At 42.1% G+C, this 22,558-nt stretch overlaps 1 protein-coding gene across 1 annotated transcript in view; it reads left to right on the forward strand.

Moving 5' to 3' along the window:
• ctnna2 (catenin (cadherin-associated protein), alpha 2) overlaps nt 1–22,558 on the forward strand; it is a 361,900-nt gene that overhangs the window by 264,991 nt on the left and 74,351 nt on the right. The window contains exon 9 of the mRNA XM_083924298.1: nt 8,044–8,196. Coding sequence (XP_083780424.1) covers nt 8,044–8,196 — 153 coding nt within the window. The remainder of the gene's footprint in view (nt 1–8,043; nt 8,197–22,558) is intronic.

Below are 22,558 nucleotides of genomic sequence, written 5' to 3' on the forward strand. Positions count from 1 at the left end.
GTGAAGGGATTCTAAAATAGAGGTGATGCAATCCTGTTCTGTCAGTTGGTTAAATTTCTTACTGCTATAAATTACTCTTACTGTACAAATAGGAGGCAGAGGAGAGACATTTCTGACGTAGGAACAGTTATCTGTCCATATTTGGTCAAACATGAGGACAAAGTAAAAGCATTGATAACAATATCCACCTCCTGGACATTATAATAAAAACAAATAGCACTTCATGGTGCTTTACAGCTACAGGCTACCTGTGTCAACAAGTGCTATGAGTGCATACAGCTGGTATGCATTTGACATATACAGTATATATATATATGTCAAATGTCCTAACTCTTGCACAAACTAGTACCCCTGACAAAGTACTGATCATATTGAACTGTTGTTCTCAAACGACCTGAGCTTGTGCCTGGGCACCACATTTGTATTGTGTAATATTGTCCTCATTTGTTAAGCATTTACATGCAACTTTTCAGTATGCCTGGAAATGAGCGGTTGAGCCCATAAAGCTGTGTAAAGCCCTATTACAGAGCGAAGACTGTGTACCCATAGAACTGCGGCTATAATGCTTAGTCATTGTTTCCACTTGATATTCACTTTTTATATTTAACCTAAAATCAGCTAAGCTTTGACCTTATGTTCCCATGAGACATGTTTTATGTCAGATGAGGTGTCTTAACAGATCACAGAAATATATTGTCAAGGTGAGCCAATGAGTCATCCTGTAGCTAAGTAATTAGCCCACCAAATCAAACTTGAAATAAGAATTATAGTCAAGCAAGAGTTTAAAAGTAGATTTTACTAGAGATAAAAGAAAATGAGAGGTGGACTTCAAAGAGGGCAAGGATTTAGAATAAATAAAAAGAAAATAACATATTCATATGTTTGAACTATACCATATTTCTCAAGATTAAAATTGCTTTGCTCACTTTAATTAGTATTCACTGGGTAACCAACCTGACAAAGTGGTTGGGAATGAGCCATGTGTTCTACCCCCTGTCATCCTGTCTGTAATGAATGCATCTGTCAAATCATCTCTCTGGGCCATATTTTGACTGATGGCTAATTTTGAGGATTCCCTATAGCACAACTGCCTCACATATTTTCTCTCTCTCTCTCTCTCTCTCTCTCTCTCTCTCTCTCTCTCTCTCTCTCTCTCTCTCTCTCTCTCTCTCTCTCTCTCTTTCTCTCTCTCTCTCTCTCTCTCTCTTTCTGGTTTGGGGTGTTGAAATCATTTTCGTTTCTGCCTTTAGTTTGTTGATAAGTACAGCTGTTTTTTTAATTGTTGATGGTTATCATGTTAAGGAGGAACAGCTGCTCCAAAACTTGTCAGCTGTAACTCTTTGTTTAGACAAGCAATTCAAGAATATCTGTGAATGCTTTCAATTTTTTGTTGCAAAATGTTTTGAGGCTTTGCATTAAAGCTTCATTAGCTATATTGTTGCAATTTCATGCAATCTTAAGCACTGGAAGCCATTTTACGACACATCACATCATGATAGCTGGACAAGCAGACATGGATATCTACAAATTAGACATGTAGTTTTGGATACCAAAATAAGTTTATTATATAGTAAAAACAGAAAATGCAAAAGCCTTCAAAGTGCCTTTCATCACTATATTTATTGTTCATTTCACTAGTATGTGAAATGGGTTGCTTGAAAAAAAAAACTCAGAACATACCTGCCTTTGCAGTTCCTCTCTGTTCTATGGAGTGTTTTAGCTCACTGTTTTGGTTTTACAACCTGCACTGCGGTCATCAGCATCAATTCCAGATGCAGCAGAAAGCTGTTTACAATGAGTATGCTGCCTTTTAGCACCAGACAGCAGAAATACAAAGTGACCACAGTGGAGCATTCAGCAGCTAAAGAGGTCATTTTCCTCAGCAGTTGTTAGAGCGGGGGAAAAAACAAATAAAAGTGTGAGTGAATATAGAATTTGAATTTGCCAGGTACCCAAGAATATGACTCCTAATGAATGCTAATGTTGCTCTGTATCTGCTTGTTGTGTAAATAAGCAACTGTTTGCCAACAAGTTTACCACATCAACTGTAAAATGTGTTAGTGTGGTATATTTCAGGTTTAAAGTGGCCAACATATCAGTTCATATTTGTTTACATATAACTGAATCACAACTACACCTGCAGCCATTTTCACAAATGACATTATACAACAAACTTAAATATACAAAAATTGTTTAGTCAGATAAAGAGCCCAGCTTGCTGAATCCAAGCTGCATCACTACAGAGGAAGCATGCTAGCGCAACCCTATTGCCAGACAATTTGTTGGTATGGGAATATTCTGCAAAACCCTTAATTGCATTCAGTGGCCATGTTTATGCTCACAAAAAGTGAAAGTGGAAGTTTCACAAATTCCAGTAAAATATACACATTCTAATGTGTGCATTTTATAATTAATAAGTTTAGTATAGTAAATACGTTTAATAGTTAAATGGTTAGTAGGTCAACTTGGATTCAGTCAATAAGAATAAAGCAGCCCTGAAGGGTGTCTCACTTATAAATCACTACCCAGTGAATGCTCTGCTACCTCTCTTTGTAATAAACAGTATGATAATCCTTGGCTTTTGTCTTAAAGAAAGCATGCCTTCTATGGCTCTGCCTGCCACTACAAACACTGACTGGGTTTGTACATCTTCTGAATGCGATTGTCATTCCAACTGGTCAATACAAATCAAATACTATTTGAAAGGGCACACTCAATTACAGATTTAGATCAGAATATCAGAATCATCCCACCAAGAAAGAAACTGCAGTAGATGGAGGTGAACAGAACAATGAATCAAGAACAATATCTGCCAGTGCACCATTTATGCATCCTTTCTTTGATTTTAAAACTGGATTCTCCTCGCTGGTGTTTTATTTTGCAGGACACATTAAAAAGGCTCTGGGATGCGGTATCTAATGTGTTTGTCTTTGGACTGTTGATAATCAGTCAGTCCCTCGTCCCCTCTTTCATTTTTCCACTCACCACTCACTAATCATCTTCCCATGCTCCCTGATAGATATCATATATGAGAGCTATTACTTAATTTTTGATTTGCACAGACTGTTTCCCCTCAGCCGTGTCTCCAGCCGTTTATGCTGTGATTGCTCCTGACATTTTAATAAGAAACTTTCCTGTGCTGACCCCAAGGTACCCGCCACTATGTGTTGTGAATTACAAGTGGAACATAGCAGAAACCAAAGTGCAACTGTAAACATTGAGAAATCCAGCATAGTGTTCCCCTTTAAATGTAAGGTTTCCTCTCTTTGCATGTGTTAATACTCAATTCAAATTGTAAAGTCAAGTTGGCAAAGTTGTCTCTTCATACATCTGTGTACACAGGATAATTCTTACTATGTTTTTGCAGTCCATCGAACATGAATTCATTCATTTGTTGTTTGAGTCATACACTGATCATAGGGGATGTTTGCAACGGTTTCCCTCATACATCTGCTTTGTGACTGTGCAGGTGTTTAATCCCACAAAAAGCAAACATTTTCCCCATTGAAAAGCAAAAGTGCCAAGTGAATGCTAATCTCATCTTTGAAGATCACACAGCCCTCCCACTTATCAACAACAAGCAACACAGATATTTGTCTGACAAGTTTTGGTATGCATATGCATAATCTTAATTTTTTCACAGAGCTTCTTGTTTGGCACTTCAGGTTCAGGATTTTGCTTGTTAATGTCAGCTGTTTCCCCTCTTTAGATGGCAAGATGGTGTAAAGATATGTACATGATAGGAGGCATAATGGAGGGATAGTTGGAGATGTAATTACACTATTTTAGACTTCTCTTAGACTTCTCTTTATTGATCCCTTTGGGATGACTCCCGCAAGGAAATTGAATTAATTATTTTCCATTAAAGAACTCAACTACATATTAATTATTTCATTCATTCATTCATTCATTCATTCATTCATTCACTCACTCACTCACTCACTCACTCAATCACAGACAGCCTAGAGGGGCAGGATAATTGAAGCAGGATCATTCAATTGCCTCTACTGCTCAACGTTTAGGGTGCAATGTAACATTAATTATGTGCTTGCTTGTTCTTCACTGTAAGGCAGAGTGTGTGGAAGTATGCAGATATCTGAACATTACATCCATATTTGATTGTTGGAACAACTCATTGTAAAATCATGGTTATTGATGTGCTGCTGTAACAGCCCCCGATCTCCTCTGAAGGCTTTCTGAAAGATTCTGCAGGGATTTGCTGTCATTCAGCCACAGCAAAGTAAGGTTTGGCACTGCGAAAAGGCCTGGCTTGCATTTGATCTTCTAATTCATCTTAAGTGTTGGATGAGATCAAGGTCAGGGCTATGTCCAGTCCAATAGCAACCTCAGAAAACCTTTTCTTTATGCATGAAGATCAATTTTGACCTTGGAAAAAGTAGTTTTATGCAATGTCTCATGGACCCTAAATGTATGGCTCTTCCCAAATTATTGACACAAAATTGGAAGCATACTGTATGATGTCTCGTAAATCACTCGCATTATTAAGATTTAACTTTATTGCATATAAGAGGCCTAGCCCACATCATGGCTCAAATTATCCACATACTTCTGGCCATATATACACTGTAGATCAAAATTAGAAATCAAATTACTACTACTTGATTTATTCTGAAATATTGTTATTTTTTACTGTTCAGAATTTGATCCGCTGTGGCTAAACCACTGCTGTACTAGCATGCTCTTTTTTTTAAATAACCAAGGAACTTCAACAAAAACCTTTTGTGAAAAAAAACAGTGAGCAACATTTGAGAACAGTAACCATTGTGTCAGAAGATTTAAGAATGAATCAGGCATTTCTATTTTGATTTCCAGTGTATATCTTTCTATCTCCCTGTCCCATTTGTGTTTCTATCATCACAGCAGTCTTGGTTCCTTTTTTGCATGTCTCTTCAGCCTTCATGCTGCCAAAATTATTTTTTTGAAAAATGACATACATAGCCATAAATGAAACTCAGTATACAGTATCAACTCCCATAACATTTCAGAAAATCAGTCAGAAATGTTAATATGTAAAAACAAATCAATTATGGCACTGCACGACTGGGGAGTAAAAAATAGCTGCCCCACTTAGTGTAATGAGCAGAGCCTTCACTTTCTCTTGGAATTCCAGGTCTATTTCCTTTAAGTGTTAGTGTATTACAGAGGGAGTGTTAAAGAAGAGACGGTGGGGGTGGAGCGTGGAGGGAGGTGAGATCTGAAAGATTGAAGATGTATTTCTGTGGGAGTGGTGTGTAGGCATTCGAATGCTGATGGTGCAGGAGAGAGTGACTTGGGAAATCACTCGTCTGCATCATTTCTCCACTCAAACCAACCGTCAGAATCAGTTTTACTGTTGGGCATTCATGAGTATCCTGAGGCCGAGCGCCCGCTTACACTTATCCTATGCATATACACTTGTACGTGCCGTCAACTAGTGATTTCTCCTCAGTAACAACAACTACAACTTGTAACCTACAGGAATCTTGCTACCCAGTAGATGTCCAGGAAAAAAAAAAAAACTTCTGACTTTTGCTGGCTTCCATACTTTAGTGATCTGCATCACAACTGAAAATGGTGGAGTGCCATATGTCAATTACAGCATCTTGTTCCTAATAATTTTTGATGTAATATAAGTCATTGACTATCAGTGAGATAAAAATATACATGCTATCCTAATCTGTTTAAATGTATTTGGCCTGATAGAATGAGTCATTGCATTCTGGCACTTTCTGCTTCAGCAATTTTTCATACAATGTTTCATCACTATGGGCTCAATACTAATGATAATAAAAGCACGACCAAAACATGCTGTGTCCCAATTCCACCCATTTCTTGTTAGTGTGCAAGAAATTAAAGTAATATACTATTTTTGATTATGGATTATTGAATATTATGTGATAGACATCAGTAGCACTGCATTAGTTATCCTTAATTCAATTCAATTCAGTCCAATTTTATTTACAGTTCCAAATCATAACAAAAGTTATCTCAGGCCACTTTACAGAGTAGGTATAGACCACACTCTATTCATGATTTACATAGACCCAACAATTCCCCCATTGAGTACGGTTGCAATGAGAACCTTCCCTATAACAGGCAGGAACGTTTGACAGACCCAGCTCCATGGAGGACGGACATCTGTCTTGACCGATCTTCCTGATCTAAGATCCCAAAAGGCTTTTAAAAATATCCTTGCAGCTTTCCTATTTTCTGTTAAATTTAGTGTACATATTTACACATTTGAATTAGTTTGAAGTATTCATTTATGACACAGTTATGGGTTGTGGGCAAGGCAATTAATTTTCCACATTCAAAATGCAGCTTAACAATATTTCCCCATCCCTTTCCATTACTTTATTTACTGCAGTTAGAACACTGGTGAGGTAATCACAGTGAGGGCTTAAAAACAACCCAATCTTTTTTTCCCTTCTTTCCCAGAATGATAGTGTGTAATGTCACACCTTTATACAGCACTGCAACAGCACTAACATATTGTGAAGATAGTTCTGGCAAGATTGATATCTTCCCCGATTCCCTGCCCTTCCCACCATGTGACAGGATAGCAAGGTTACACAATTGCACTGATGCAAGTCTTTTCTCTGATGCAATATTCACAATTCAAAAATGTCAAATATTATCAGCCTTTGAGAAAAGTCTGACGTGTTGGTCTTGCATTGAATCTCAATACACCTCTTCAAATCAGTGATCAAGGATTATAGAGTTCTGGATAAAGGAGTGCTTACAGAGATTGTGGGCTTCAGGTTGTTTACAACATTTGCAGACCTGTCATGTTCACTAGACTGGCCAAATCTATTCTCTTTCCAGAGGCAATAGTGATGGATTATCTGCCCTTAGGAAGGCATAATTCACGATTGTTCTCCTCCACTCTGTGGACTGGCAATTAAGTTTGTAATTGCTGCAGGTTATTTAAGTACGACTGACATACTTACGTACATAGGATTTCTTTTGTTTGTTAAATTATTTTTCCTTGTCAGTCACTGCTATTAGTCTCTTCGACCATGTCCTGCTGCTTAAACATTTTTATTCAGGAATATGGTCACATTGTTTGCAGTCCATCTAATTAGGGAATATGGCTTGGAAAGTCAAACAAATATCTGTCATTAGGTTGATCCTGAAACACTAATATCATAATTTCAATGCATGCAGAAGTGATTACTAAAACGGCTTGAAGAGGTTTTTTTGTGAGCATAGAGTTGATGCTGCTTTAGTTTGTATAAACCTAAACAGTGAAGCTGAATTATTGAATCTTACATTCCTCATGATGTTTATTTATTAAAGAAATGCTAATAAAGTGGGATTGATAAACAATTTTGTTACTGTTACAATTTAAACCAAAAATAGTGTATTAAAACAGCATATTCAATTTGAAATTATTTTATTATTATTTGTGTAAAGAGCAGAGGTTTTTTTTACAATAACACAAATACAACTGCATTATTGCTGCATTAGTGTAGATAATTTGAACAAATTTGATGGAGGCCTTGAGACTGTTAGTTGCCTTGTATCAAATGAATGGTGCTACATGTGTGTAGCACATACATATAAATACATGTTCTTGTCTGTCTTGGCACTGCTCTCATGTGACTAACATCCTCTTTGTGTAATATGAAGGACTTGTCCGTTGTCGTTTCTATACTGCTCCCTCTGGCATCTCATCACATATCCCAGGGAGGAGCATCAGGGTCCATTTACTATCTATACCATCTATAAAACAACCAGTCCCTTGCCACTATGCTTCAAAACGATATCATAAACAAAGATATAAGTCACAAAGTCTGATCTAGTAAAAGGCCATATGGGAAAAATGACAGCTTTTAAGCAATTTACACTCTTGCCCGTTGAGAGTCCCCAACCCTCTTTCTTTGCCTCTCTCTCTCTCTTCTCTTTCACCCCATTATGTTACTACATCACATTTATCACAACAGTAAGTGATATGTAATCATTACTGAATGCAATATAGTGAAGTCATCTGCAATTATATTAATAGTATGACCTCTTTCCCATGTCTCTCCTGTATTCTAGTTGCGAAAGGCAGTGATGGACCACATCTCAGACTCTTTCCTGGAGACCAACGTGCCTCTGTTGGTGCTCATTGAGGCAGCTAAGAGTGGAAACGAGAAGGAGGTCAAGGAGTACGCCCAGGTGTTCCGTGAACACGCTAACAAGCTGGTGGAGGTCAGTCATGAATTATACATGGGGGCACATGCATATACCCACATATATCTATTCTTATTTGCCAGTTCAGAACTTTAAGAGTTTTGTGTAAGTTACGCTTCTAAACATGCTCTTCTTCTTAACTGTGTACATTTGGGGCTGACATCACACTGCAAACCACAACCTGAAGTTTCAACCATCATTGACTTGTATTTTAATTTTTTTTAAATAGCATGCTCGGTGATCAGCTCAGCGTGCAGAGCTCAGGCACTTTGTGTAATTCTGATGCTTGCAGCTGGAAAATAGACCTGCGTTTAATTTAGACAGCCCTGGATAACAGTTGTATTTGTGACTTGCTGATTTAATTACATACTGTAGCGACCCTGCAGTAATGTGACTGTTATAATGGTTGTGTTCTAAAGTTCTGTGATTTCCGATTGTCAGTGAACGTGTTTTAGGTAGACAGGTATGTGGTTGGATGAGTGAGCAGGGGGCGGGAAGGAGGTAGGAAGTGAGTGTATGACTGGATGTGATGGAGAGAGCGCTGAAAGACAAGCTCAACGCTGTGCTTTTGTTTTGGCGTAGTTACGGCCGACAGTAACTGTTCGTTCTAATAATAAAGAAAGGTGAGACCAACTCCTCCTCATTCTTCTTTCGTCCGGTCGGACGTTACATTGGTGTCAGAAGTAAAAACCGCCGGAGTTTGACTTGCTACCATCCACCGTGGCTAGCCCCGTCACAGCTAATTCTGTGGCCAGCTTGCGGTATGGCTGCGCGGCGGAAAAAGACCGACGCTCGTCCGAGAGTCAAGGAAGAGGTGGTGGATAATGCTTACGATGTGTGGTCGGGACGTGAGGCGGAGTTCGACCGTGCTTCTTCGGAGCATGTTGCTCGCCTGAGACAGACCGCCAGGAGGCTAGCTGCCGATGCCGGCTTCGGCTCGAACGCCGGAAAGAGCGCCGGCGTGAGAATGTGTGCTGGGGACATCGCAGGGCCGAATGTAAACAAAGATGGCGGCGCCCGCTGTAGTAACTTCCAAGTGAAGACGCCGAAATACTCCGGTAAGGCGGACTGGGAGGCCTTCCATGACCAATTTGAACTCTTAGCAAAGGCGGCAGGCTGGTCAGAGGACAGTAAAGCACTCCAGCTGGCCCTGTGCCTTACAGATGAAGCTTTGACATGCTTGCTGCTGCTAAGCCCAGCTGAAAGAGATGACTATGGGGCTTTAGTTGGTGCGCTGCAGCGGCGTTTTGGACAATGCAACCAACCCAGTGCCCTACGCTCGGAGCTATCAAATAAACAGAGGCAAGCCGGGGAGCCGCTTCGTGGGTTGGCTAATGACATTGAGGGCATGATCACACTGTCCTCCCGGACCGAGACCCGGACTTTAGGGTACTTGTCCCCCCTCCCTCTCCCCCCCGCGCCCCAGCCCCGTTTGTACTCACACTGCCAGGGCCTCGGCCAATGCTTCTTGCTGTCCATACGCCATTACGTCGTAACACGTCACACGCATTGATCGCGTGTGTGTGGCTTTGTTTACAAATCTTTCCATAGACCTCGGAGTTTTTGTGCGTCTTGTCGACTGTTTTTGAATATTTTCATCCGACCAAATCTGCAGTAAACACTCCACCTCCACACCACACCAACGTGAACCTTTCACCGCCATTGTTGTTGTTGTTAAATGTCCGCGCATGGTCCGTCCTTCTATTTACGTGTCCGAACAGGCGGACATAACGCTACTGCCGTAGGGCTCGTGCTCGTGCTCGTACACGTGCGCACGCTCATGCTCGTACATGTGCAAACGGCTCCGCTAAAGCCCACCTCTTTCAAGCGGGCCGTGGACGGTCCGCTGGCCGCAGTTGAGCACGGAGCGGGTGCACTCACATTACTTAAAGGTACTAGACTTTAGCTGAAAAACCGGTTTTGGCCGCGGCCAAAAGGATAGTGTGATCACGCCCTAAGACAATGGTGAGGAGAGCATACGCCCACATGCCCACTGAAGTTCAATGCGAGCTGGCCAGGGACCAGTTCATCCAAGCCATAAAGCCTAGGGAACTGCGCATTCAGACACAGCTAGCGCACCCCCGCACTCTGCAGGAGGCACTGGAGCTGGCCTTGGAGAGGGAGGTCGTAGGTGAGGCTTCGGAGAGCGACCACGTCGGGGGCAGCCCTGTTGTGAGAACTGTGGTGCAGGAGGGCCCGGGCCAAGAGAAGCCAGCATGGGTGAATGAGTTGACTGAGCTCATCCGTGCTGTGTCACTGAAATCACAGCACAACAACAACCGTCCTCGCCGGGGCCCTCCTGTGTGTTGGACCTGTGGCCAGCCTGGCCATATCAGCGTGCGGTGCCCCAAGCAGGCTGGTGTCCAGGGAAACGCCCCGGGGTCTGTGTAAAAGGGACGACGCAGACCCTTGCCCCTGTGTCCCAACATGCCACGCCTCCTCTGGACGGAGCCCAGCTGTACAGACGGGGAGCGAGGCTCCACTCCCCCCAGAAGCAGACGCCAATGCTGAATCTGCGAGAGTGGTGGGCTGGACCCACGTGGGAGGCTTTTGCCATGTTCCCATCACCCTGGAAGGCGCTCCATGCATAGCCCTTGTTGACACCGGCTCCACAGCAATGAAGAAGAAGAAGAATTGAAGAAGAAGAAGAAGAATTACTTTATTTTTATCCCACACGGGGAAATTCAATTTTCACTCTTATTATCATACATGTTACACACACAGGCCCGAAATACACACATGCACAACCAGGACCTATACATGCAATTGAGGAGAGATGTTAGAGCGAGGGGGCTGCCAGTGACCAGCGCCAGTGACCGCCCCTAATGCTGATGAGACCTGACGTGGTCCCAGCAGGGATACAGTTGGAACCTACTGTGGTAAAGCTGCGAACAGTGACTGGTGAGTTAGCCCCTATGCTTGGAAGAGGGGTGGTGGCTGTGCAAATTGGGGGGCTATCAGTGAACTTTAAGGTGTGGGTTGCGGCAGTGCAGGACCCCTGCATATTAGGACTGGACTTCCTGCGGGCCGCCTGCTGTGTGTTAGACCTGGGGAGGAACACATTGGCCTTTCCACGGGGACCCACAGTTGAAATGGTGCACCCCACACAGGCCCAAAGACCACACCCACCTACCTCGCGAGCAGCAGAGGCACGTCATGGGCCCCACTCGAAGCTCACCCCCCTACACCCTCTCCCCCCACACGCTACACCCCAGTTGATGTGCAGCCCCCTGCCCCCGACCAGCAACCCATGGCGAGCGGAGTCGACAGACTGGCAGCAGTACGAGAGGTGTGGAAACGCAGCTGTGATAACTTGGAGCCAAGACAGCAGGATGAGCTGTGGCGGGTGTTGCTGGACTTTGAGGACATTTTCGCCCTAACGGAGGAGGAAGTGGGCCTGACGCACCTGGTGCAGCACGAAATTGACACCAGAGATGCACGGCCCATCAGGACGCGCCCCCGCCGCCTTCCCCTGGCACACCAGGCAGCTGTTGACAGCGCTATTGACGAGATGCAGAAGGCTGGCATCATTGAGCCATCTGACAGCCCATGGGCCTCGGGGGTTGTGATGGTCAATAAGAAAAAGAGTGCTAAGATGAGGTTCTGTGTCGACTACAGGCCTCTAAACAGTGTGACAAAGAAAGACTCGTACCCACTACCCCGCATCGACGAGTCTCTGGACTTGGTGACCGGCTCATCCTGGTTCTCCTCATTGGACTTGCGCAGTGGGTATTGGCAGGTGCCCCTCAGCCCCTCAGCCAGACCAAAGACCGCTTTCTGTACCGGCAGAGGATTGTGGCAGTTTCGAGTCCTCAGTTTCGGCCTATGTAACGCCCCGGCCACGTTTGAACGGCTGATGGAGAAGGTGCTGAGTGACATCCCCCGACAGGAATGTCTGGTCTACTTGGATGACATACTGTTCCATGGGGGCTCCTTCCATGCAGCCTTGGGGGCCCTGAGACGTGTCCTACAGAGGATATCGGCAGCTGGTCTGAAACTGCACCCAGATAAGTGCTGCTTCATGAGAAAGGAGCTGGAGTTTCTGGGGCACAAGGTTGGAGTAGAGGGCATTAGCACATTAAAGGAAAAAGTGCAGGCAGTGAGAGACTGGCCGGTCCCCACCAACTTGCGAGAGCTGAAGAGCTTCATTGGACTAGCATCCTACTACAGGCGGTTTGTGCGCGGCTTCTCATGCATAGCTGCGCCCCTCTTCCGCCTGCAGCGGAAAGACAGTGATTTTTCCTGGACACCTGAGTGCGGGCAGGCCTTCAGCTCTTTGAAGAAAGCCTTGACAGAGTCTCCCAAGTTTTTACTGGGGTCAGCTGAGGAGAGACGTTGAGGACTTTTGTCGCCGCTGTGACCTATGCACAGCACACAAAGGTCCCCCGGAACAGTCCCGCGCCCAGCTTCAGCAGCTCGCAGTGGGGGCCCCGATGGAGAGGGTGGCCGTGGACATAATGGGCCCATTTCCTCGCACAGACAGGGGCAACCGTTATGTTCTAGCCGCCATGGACTATTTCACAAAATGGCCAGAGGCGTATGCTATACCAGATCAGGAGGCAGGGACTGTTGCAGATGCTCTGGTTGAGGGCATGTTTTCCAGGTTTGGGGCTGCTGAGGTCATTCATAGCGACCAAGGAAGAAACTTTGAGTCAGGCGTGTTTTCTGCCATGTGTGAGCGGCTAGGCATGCAAAAGACCCGAACTACTCCTTTACACCCGCAGAGTGATGGACTCGTCGAACGATTTAACAGAACCCTGGCAAAACAACTCGCCATCCTCACAGCAGAGCATCAACGTGATTGGGACATGCACCTGCCTCTCATCTTATTGGCCTACAGGTCAGCGGTGCAGGACTCCACCTCATGCACACCTGCCCTGCTCATGTTGGGACGAGAGCTGCGGACGCCAGCAGAAATGGCTTTTGGCAGACCCCCAGACTCGCCGGCGGTGCCCCCGGGACCAGTATACACCAGAAGGCTCCAGGACCGGATGGAGTCAGCTCATGCCTTCGCTCGTGACCAGTTGCAGAAAGCGGGCATGAGACAGAAAAGAAACTATGACATGAGGGCTAAAGGGAGAGACTTTACGGCTGGAGATCTTGTGTGGGTGTACAGTTTAAGGAGAAAGAAGGGCCGGTGCCCAAAACTGGATAGTCACTGGGTAGGGCCTTGTGAGGTATTGGAGAAGCTGGGTGAGGTGGTATACAGGCTGCAGCTGCCACCTAGGGGGAGACGGGTGGCCCTCCACAGGGACAGACTGGCCCCTTACAGAGGTGATGCACGTCCACCTCAGCGCCCAGGACCCCCACCACCTTCCCAGAGGACCCAGACAGCCGCAACCCCAGGTTTATTGTCTGTTTCCCCTGTCAACCCCCCACATTCTCCCACGCCCCTAAACTCACCTCCTGCTCATCAGCAGGTTGCTCCAGAACTGCAGGCGCAGCCGCTTTTGTTCACTCCAAAGCGGCCTCGGAAGAAGATACGGCCCCCAGGCCACCTCAGGGACTTTTTATGTGAACCCTCGGGGCGAGGGTCTTTGTAAGGGGGGGGCAATGTAGCGACCCTGCAGTAATGTGACTGTTATAATGGTTGTGTTCTAAAGTTCTGTTATTTCCGATTGTCAGTGAACGTGTTTTAGGTAGACAGGTATGTGGTTGGATGAGTGAGCAGGGGGCGGGAAGGAGGTAGGAAGTGAGTGTTTGACTGGATGTGATGGAGAGAGCGCTGAAAGACAAGCTCAACGCTGTGCTTTTGTTTTGGCGTAGTTACGGCCGACAGTAACTGTTCGTTCTAATAATAAAGAAAGGTGAGACCAACTCCTCCTCATTCTTCTTTCGTCCGGTCGGACGTTACAATACATTTCGGACTGAAGTGTTTGTATATAAATCATGTGACAGGGGCTTTTTTATAGCTATGAATAAACAATTTAAAAGGATATTGTCGTGCACCTTAGATGCTTAAATGTGCATCGGCCTGCCAATACTTTCTAAAGGTTAACAAATGATGATCACAGCAACTGTAAAGAAAGCTTGCAGGTATGTTTTTTTTTTTATAGTTTATGCACCTATGTATAGTAGTGGATAGTTATTGTGTAAATGTGTGAGGCTAGAGGCACTGAGGATCTGTTTACACAAAGATCTACGATTGTTTCTTTTTGCTCAATTTGTAGCAAGTAGTCATGCCTTTAAGGAGATGCTATGATGAAGTCTGACTCCCATTTTATTAGTCACATGAATTTAAATTTACTCAAAAAAAGCCACAGTGCCTCAGACAAAATTGAGATACAGGTTTACTGATACTGCCAATAGGACATGAATTTAAGGCAAAAGGTTACAAATTTAAAATGTGTGCTGTAAAAATATAGCTGATCCTCTTCTTGTGTATGGTTCCATGTTTTTCTTTATTTGCTCAAAAACCAAACCTGAAGGTATAATCCACATATGGATGTGCTAATTATTGTTGTATTACTTGAGCTGCTGAAAAGTCACCATTGTTCAAAAGATACAACTTCAGTCGTCATTATTTTCTGACGTGTACTCCTTGTTGTAATTTAATGTATTTTTAGAATGTTTTTACTGATAAACACATCAATTGTGTGTAACAGAAATACAGTATTGATGCTGATGACTAGACCAACATACATGAAATAAGAAAATATGACAAATTGAGGCACTACCCACACAGTTCAAAGTATTCAGGTCTCTTGGAGACACTGGTTGCGGGTTGATTTTGCTCACATATTGATATAGTAACCTTGGGAGGTGATTGGGAATTATTTTGGATCAAAGCATCGGTAGTAATTAATAGGCACATGTCCATCTGTAAAAATATGTTATGGATGATGAGATGTCGTGTTACTTAGGCCAGCTTTGTACTCTTTTCAGCTTATACTCAAAATGGTTTTGACACTTTCTGTTAAGATGTATATACATTTACTATCTCTGATGAGGAGTTTGGTTGGAGTTTTTTGGGGGTCATCCCTTCCTGCAGTGGGGTAAGAGGAAAAGTCCTGTAATAAATTCCTTAAGTAGGTGTTTCCTTTTGTTCTCATGGCCCTTTCAAAGGTGCCTTTAGAACCATTTATATGGGCCTCTCTTAAAATACTGTCACTTAAAACAGCACTGTTGCTTCCTTTGACATCAGCTAGAGAGTGAGTGATTTGTGTGCCCTTTTGGTTTGCCCCAGCTGTTTGCTGATGAGGGAGGACTGATTGACTGATGCTACACTCAAAATATGTCCTTTACATCCAACTTTGTGTAACCCAAGGACATTTTAGGCAAGCACATTCTATTATTCTGATGCTTTGCACTGGGTATTTTTTCGTTTGCTATGTAAAGCATGTTGTGACAGTGAGGTACACAGCAGTTGTTTGTATGCTGGAGTGTAAGCCCCATTCCAAGCAAAGACTAGCACTGGTTGTGAAAGGGCTTATCGCAAGCTTGTGTGTTAGCAGGCATGAACCCTGTACAGCTATTGGTGTGCAATTGTAATGTAAATTATTTCATTTATTTAAAAAGGTAACTGATGTGTGTTTATTCAGCATTGTTAGGGAATTTGATAATTCACCTATGTTCACAAGAATGTTACCTGGATGGAATATGGTGCATATCACTGTTTTATTTTTTTTTCTTTGCTAATTGAAATATGTTCTTAACAAAATGTGGGAGAAAATGGTTTGAAAAACCTGTCACTCACACACAGCAATGATAGTCTGCTTTAAAGGGGTATGAGTGTTTTTGATCTGTATAGGGTCGTTAATAACCCCCTGTCCCTTCACCTGATTTTATAGTGAACCTGAGAGTAAGGAATGCAAGTTTTAAGGTATATGTTTGCCCAAAGACTACCTTGGACTGTTTAAAGGTGTTAGGGTATCACAGAGACTGTCAATCATGGCTAGTAAACTATTAGAAAGATGTTCTCCTGGTCCCCTCATGCCTTCAGTGTTGCCTTGGCTGGTAACATGACATATTAACATCAGTGTCATGGCGGGGGTTGGAGTAAATAGGTTTTATTCACAGAGCCAATGGAGGTATTTTGTTTTTTGAAGAAAGTTTCAAATTTCACAGTCAAAAGTGGTGCCCGCAAAATGGGTATTTGTTGGTCCACGAGTCAATGAAGACTTTAGCAGAAGAGACATGTTGCTGCCCCTGCCCTTTTGTAAGATAGAGCTCTGCAGGGTTAAATAAGCCCATCACAATGTAACTGGCAGTGCAGCACATGCATACAAATTTCAGTTTCATGAGATGATGAGGTGCTTCGTCAACAAAGTCTTAGAAGAGATCTCAAGCTGCCATCTTAGAGCTACGGTCATGTAATGTACATTAATAGTCATTGTGGTTGTACATGAACTAAGCTGACATTCAGTACATTAAGTAAATTAAACAAACTTATTAAATTAGCTTCTGGAAGCCCTGTTAATAGAGGGTTATCTTATCAGAATGTTTTATAATTTAACACTGTACAGACACAAAGGAAGTATTGAATGGGTGTTATATGCAGTTTTGATTCGTGTAAATATGGCAACATTGTTCAGAGAAAACTGAGAATTAAGAGTCATCGTATAGTTCCTTTGTACAAATGAATGAAACTCCAGAACATACTGTACAGGGCTCCAGACTACGACTAAATGGTCGCATTTTGTGACCAAACTTTGAGAGTGTGCAACTGAATTTTATGTCTAGTCGCACATGTGCTACCAGATGTCTCTCCATATCAATATGTAAGAGGCTCACACCAACAGAGTGACAGATAAGACAGGAACAATATGTAAGTACTGTAAGAGGATAGTACCGTCAGCACCGTAACACAAACACGTAACACGTGAGCTCCCACAGCTAGTCACAGTGTCGGGACCTGACGGACCCGAAGCCTCCGTATGTGATGAGCTCCCCAGCCGAGTGACAGCAATAAAATGATCAAACCAAAACAGTTTTCATGTTGGCTCCATGGGAAGAAATCAACAGTTATTGATTCATTGACTCTATTTCTCCGCCCAGCGCAGCCAGTGAGGCAGCAGGTGACACGCAGACTGATCTGATCAGTGTAGTGACAGTCGTCACTCCACTTCTTATCTCGCTCTCTGTAGAGCAGTGCCGTATGTTGTCCGGCGCGGGGGCGGGGCCCTTTTAGATGGCGATTGGTCCTTGCTAGCTGTTTAGCTAATTCACTCAAGAGTATCCTATATACTTGGCAATATTATTGTCAATGCTGTCATCATCATTATTTACGCCATCACAGACATCTTTACCACCACCATCACAATCCTCTAATATATCAGACGAGTTAACATCTTGATCACTGTCAAAGCAGCCATCTCTATGAATTCAGGGAGGAGCTGTCCTAAGCTATTAGAATTGAGTTTGGACATGATCAACAATTTCAAAGTAAAAAGTGCCCCTCGTCATGTCGACTTGGTTTTCCTTAAATTTTTTTCCATTTGGTACAGTGTATTTAATACCTCTCTTTTCTCCGCCATTGTTCTCTGCTCACCTCACTGATGAGCCAAGTTCACCCCAAGGGTTCTCCTAATCACATCACACTCATTACACCATCTTGACCAGCAACAGGAAACCGCTAATTATTAACCTGGGTATATCATTGGCCTAAAGACCTGTAATTCATCCGTGGTATTTAATGGAATGAACCTGCAGTTGTCAGTGAAATCTCTTTTCCATCACTCCTAAATTAGATTTTTACATTGATTCTTGTTTAGCTCTGTATTTATACAAATAGTTGCACTCTCAGCGTGTGCTCATCCTATGCGTGTAGTCCATCGACTGTATGAAAAATGTACGTAGCATCTCTGTCGAGGTCCATTCTCTCAACTTGATTCAATTGTACTTGCCTACTGGAGTCGGCATCTTATTTCCTCTTACCAAAAAGGGCATTGATGTAACGTTGGGGAGAGGGAGATAAGCCCATCTGGCTGGCGTATAGCTCTGAGGCGAAGTGACAGCCACCACTTAGCTGTCTCTCAAGAGGCCGCACCCCTAATTATTCATAAACTTTAACCTCCAATGAAATAAAAACTAGCCTGGTACAAAAAAATTCACCCCCCTCAGGGTTGTCATGGAGATATGACCTAAACATACAGACTAGAACGTTTTTTTTGTACAAGGCCATTTAATAGGTTTAATTGCGCTGTTAAAACGGCCTTTATAACATGGGGGTCAATGATAAATTGCTCTATTATGCAAACTGCCTAGTGGCCACTCGGAGAACTGCAGTTTTTGGCACTTCCGTATTGGAACAACTAGGAAGTCGCTGTGGCAGGGGTTTGGTGTACTCACTTATAACCTTTCACATTTACATTAACACACATGCTAATTTTTTTCTTTATGTCTTTGGATTTGTGATAGTTTTGATTGACTGAAGTCTGCACATGGGTTAGGTAATTCCAGCTGTCTCTATTCGTAGAGGAAAATCAGTAAAAAAAACAAAAAACACAGAGAGGTTGAGAGCTAGTTACATCCGTGTTTGAAAGGTAAATTGTGGGTATCACTGGTCTATTAGCTTGGGATTTACAAACAACAAATTAATTCCCAGGGGTCACCTTATCCTAACCCATCACCAATCCAGATATGTTGCCTAATTGAAAGACACAATAGCAAAAATAAGTTCCTTACTAATAATATGTGTCAAAGTTGGTATTAATGCAATGTCAAAAATATCTATACTTGAATATTCTCCATCTTATCATCAGTTTGTGTGCTCAGTGTTTCAAATTGACCTAGACGTACTCTTGGAAGGCCTCAATGTTGAGGCCCATGAAAAGTTCCATACTTAGCCTCTATTTTATTGAATCATCTATTTCCCATGTTTTAAAAGTGTAGTCTAGATCATTTGGCTGAGAGGTATCACAGTAATTATCAATAGTTTAAGTCAATGTCTCAATTTTGCCTGCTCTTAATGTATATGTTAATCACTTTACCAATGTGAATGAGAAATTATCATCTAAATTAACCTTTAAATGATGTGCTGCAGCAATATTATAGGTAGAACATTAGACTATGAATTAAACGTTGAATGTCTGGATCCATTAATATTTGCCATTATTTAAGTATGCAATAGCAAATGTTTTTGTTTTTTACATGCGCAAACCACTTGTGTCAACAATTTACTTTTATCTCTCGGTAGGGCTGACATGTCCCGGTCACCTGGTTGATATGCTGTTGTCCTTACTTTCATAATGCTTTGTCCAATAAAGCACTTTATTCCAGCTGAACATGGCAGGCACCAAAGTGCTTTGGAGATGAACGTATGTTTTCAGATTCTCTATTTGCAGTATTAATTTATCCTCCAATGTTATTCATCACTTGTACTGTGCATTTAGAATGTGACAGTTGGTCTTTGTGGTAGCCTATTTGTTCCAACCCTCCTTCACTTTGATTGGACAGCTTGTAAAAACAATATCAACTCTCTGAAATCAGAAAAAAAACTCCAAATGTGCAGCGCTTTGCAGCACCCAGCTACCAAGTAGAGTGCACTGTGGGGGATTTCATCAACCTTGACAAAACATGCATATTTGCTTTTCCATCGACCAATCGACTGATTAAAGAGAAGGTAGAATTTCAGTCGATCAATCAATTTTTTTTGCCTCACAAGAAAGGTATTGCTCAGCCAAATCCACTAGTATCATAAATGATCTACAACATAAACAATGACATGATATAACACTCACAAAATAATATATCTAATAAAACAATCCACACCACAATTTAATGGCTTTTCTCATTTCCACTGATCAATTTAAAGCTCCAAGGTTTAAAGAATCAGAAATCTAAGTGTAAGTCAAGACTACTCATCCAACACAGGGCATTTTCTTTCACACTCCATTTAACTTTCTTCATGTCCTCACTCATTGCTGAAGGAGTAGAGTACAAAGTCCCTCAAGCAGTATAACACAAGTACAAATTCTCGACTACAGTTATTTTAAGAGACTGTAATAAGAAAATAAGATTGTGCAATAAGATTGTAATAATTGTATACATTTTGAGAAGGAAAGTACAGTAGAATTAGTTTGTTCATCCAAATAAAATTCAGTATAGATTTGTGGTAAAAAAAAAAAAAAAAGGAACTACTCCACAACTATAACTCCACTTTTTATATCCCATTTAACACTATTCAATACACATGTATAATCACCATCCATAAGTTTCTACTTTTTTATATGTTCATCTGTCATTAGTGCTGCAAGCCAAGCTTTCCAATAAATTTGTGTTATGCGAATATGCTCTTTTTAATTCATACAACAAAATTATGTTGATTCTTTTAAAGTTACCATGGTTCCTTTTTATTGCCACTGCAGCGAGAACATGTGCCAGAAATTCTTGGCCCTCTAAAAGATGTTACGCTCCATCACTATTCTAATGTCAGAATGAGGTTTTAACAGCTGTGGTGTTATGAAGGACACTGATATATCTGCCTTATCTCTAAGAGGGTGCTATGTCTGGCATGCTTTCTCCGATCAAAAGCTAAGTTGCATAATATGTAGTATTTATTATGCATGTGTCTAATGTACTCTGACTACTATTATTGTTATTTGCAAGCTATATTGCGTGTTGTCTTTGTATGTTGTTTTGATTATGATTACCCCCCCTTGCACCAGTGTGTTTTTGTATTTGCATCATTTGTGAATCCCCCAAGACCCTAATTTGTAGTGTTTTATTTCCCTTTTTAAAAACCTGAATTAATTAGTAATAAATGGTTTATCTTTTTTTTGGCCCAAATGCTGGAATAATACAATAATACACAGAGCTGAAAATGCATTTATTATTTACAGTATATAGTAGTAAGTGTTTCAGAAATGCAGTATATTGGGTCTGGCCATAGAGCTTCTCCATACATAGCTACATTAAGCTAGGTTGTTAAATGTACGTTTATCAGTTCATTAGCCTTTCCTACTTTGGATTTACCGCAATGACCTTAATTTAGACATGAGCAGAGTCAAGGGGAAATACATACCTCCAGAGATTATGCATAATCAATACAGAGTTAAATGTAACCAATACTGAATTGGCCTTCAGGATTTAGCGACATGAGACAGACTGCAGCAGTAAATATTATTCCGGGGGCCACTGCATTAAGCACTTTAGTGGACAGTTAACCGGGAAGTGGATGGATCACTGTTGGAAAAGATCTATTTGTGATGAGCCCAACCTTTAGGCCAACATTAATCCTCTCTTTTCATACTAAGTTATTAGCCTCAGAGGAAATCTGCCTTTGGAAGATGTAGGCACAGAGGTTCATAGAAAGATACATCACACCCCACCTAATCCAGTTTAGGTATGCCCCGTTTAGAGTTATTTTTAGCTGAGCTCACAGGAAAAAAAAAAAAAAAGGGGGGGGGGGGGGGGGCAGAAAAAAAATGTGGATATTCAATCGTTGTCTCACTACAACAATTTAGATTCTTGCAACAACGCCTGTGAGTGAGAACAAATCTGTTAACATTACCTCCATAAAGAATTAAATCCCTTGATTTTATCCATTTCATTTTCCTTTTGTGTATTTGAAGCTGTCAACCCTCTTAAATGGTATGGGGTACACACAAATTAACAATGGAATGGGTAAATTCTGTGTTTTATTCTACTGATCTACACATAAATACCCACAAGATACACGCATTCAATCGACCAAAAATATGTGCTGATTCTGTACAGGGTTGAACTGCTCTAATGTAGCAATCTCAACATGAGTGAAAATGAATGCAACCAAATCCCACTCAAAATCTCATAGTCTCAAAGTCTTGTAAATAAAGCTGTAATTGTGTAGAATTAATCAAAATGATCTATCTAAGGGTGTGTTTTAGAACACTCGCAGGTTCCTCTGACTGCCTGTGCCTTGTTTTTCCTGGAACACCTTTCATGTCTGTCACTTCTGAGTGCCTCAACTTCAAATAAGCTCAGTGTTTGAGAGATATGCTCAATCACTGACTTATGATGAACTATCCAGTCACACTAGAGGAGATGAGAGTTAATGTCACCGTTAACAATGAAGGAAATGGAGGAAAACTCAACTTACTACAGCAAAAACAGAAATACTGTTTGATGGGAGCACATTGGGTGGGCACTGAATCTGCTTAGTACTGTAGGTGGTTTTGTATAGTTTATATATGGCTGTGGGGTTGTAGTATAACGACTACAGTGCTTTTCCCTTATGCCTCTCAGCACTGTTCTGGCCATCAAAGACGTGTAGTGGACTCACAGAACAGAACGTGTACTGTCAATTCACTCAATTAGAATTCAGGGACAGAATTGTGAAGAGGTATCACCCTGAAGAACAGTAGAAAGTGATTTTTTAAGGTTCAAAAAAAGCACAATAGGCTCCGTCATTAGGAAATAGAAGTCAAGACTTTCTGGTGTTTGAGTTAGCTGGGCAATT

This window comes from Echiichthys vipera, assembly GCF_963691815.1.
Source record: "Echiichthys vipera genome assembly, chromosome: 2".
NCBI classification, from domain to species: domain Eukaryota; kingdom Metazoa; phylum Chordata; class Actinopteri; order Perciformes; family Trachinidae; genus Echiichthys; species Echiichthys vipera.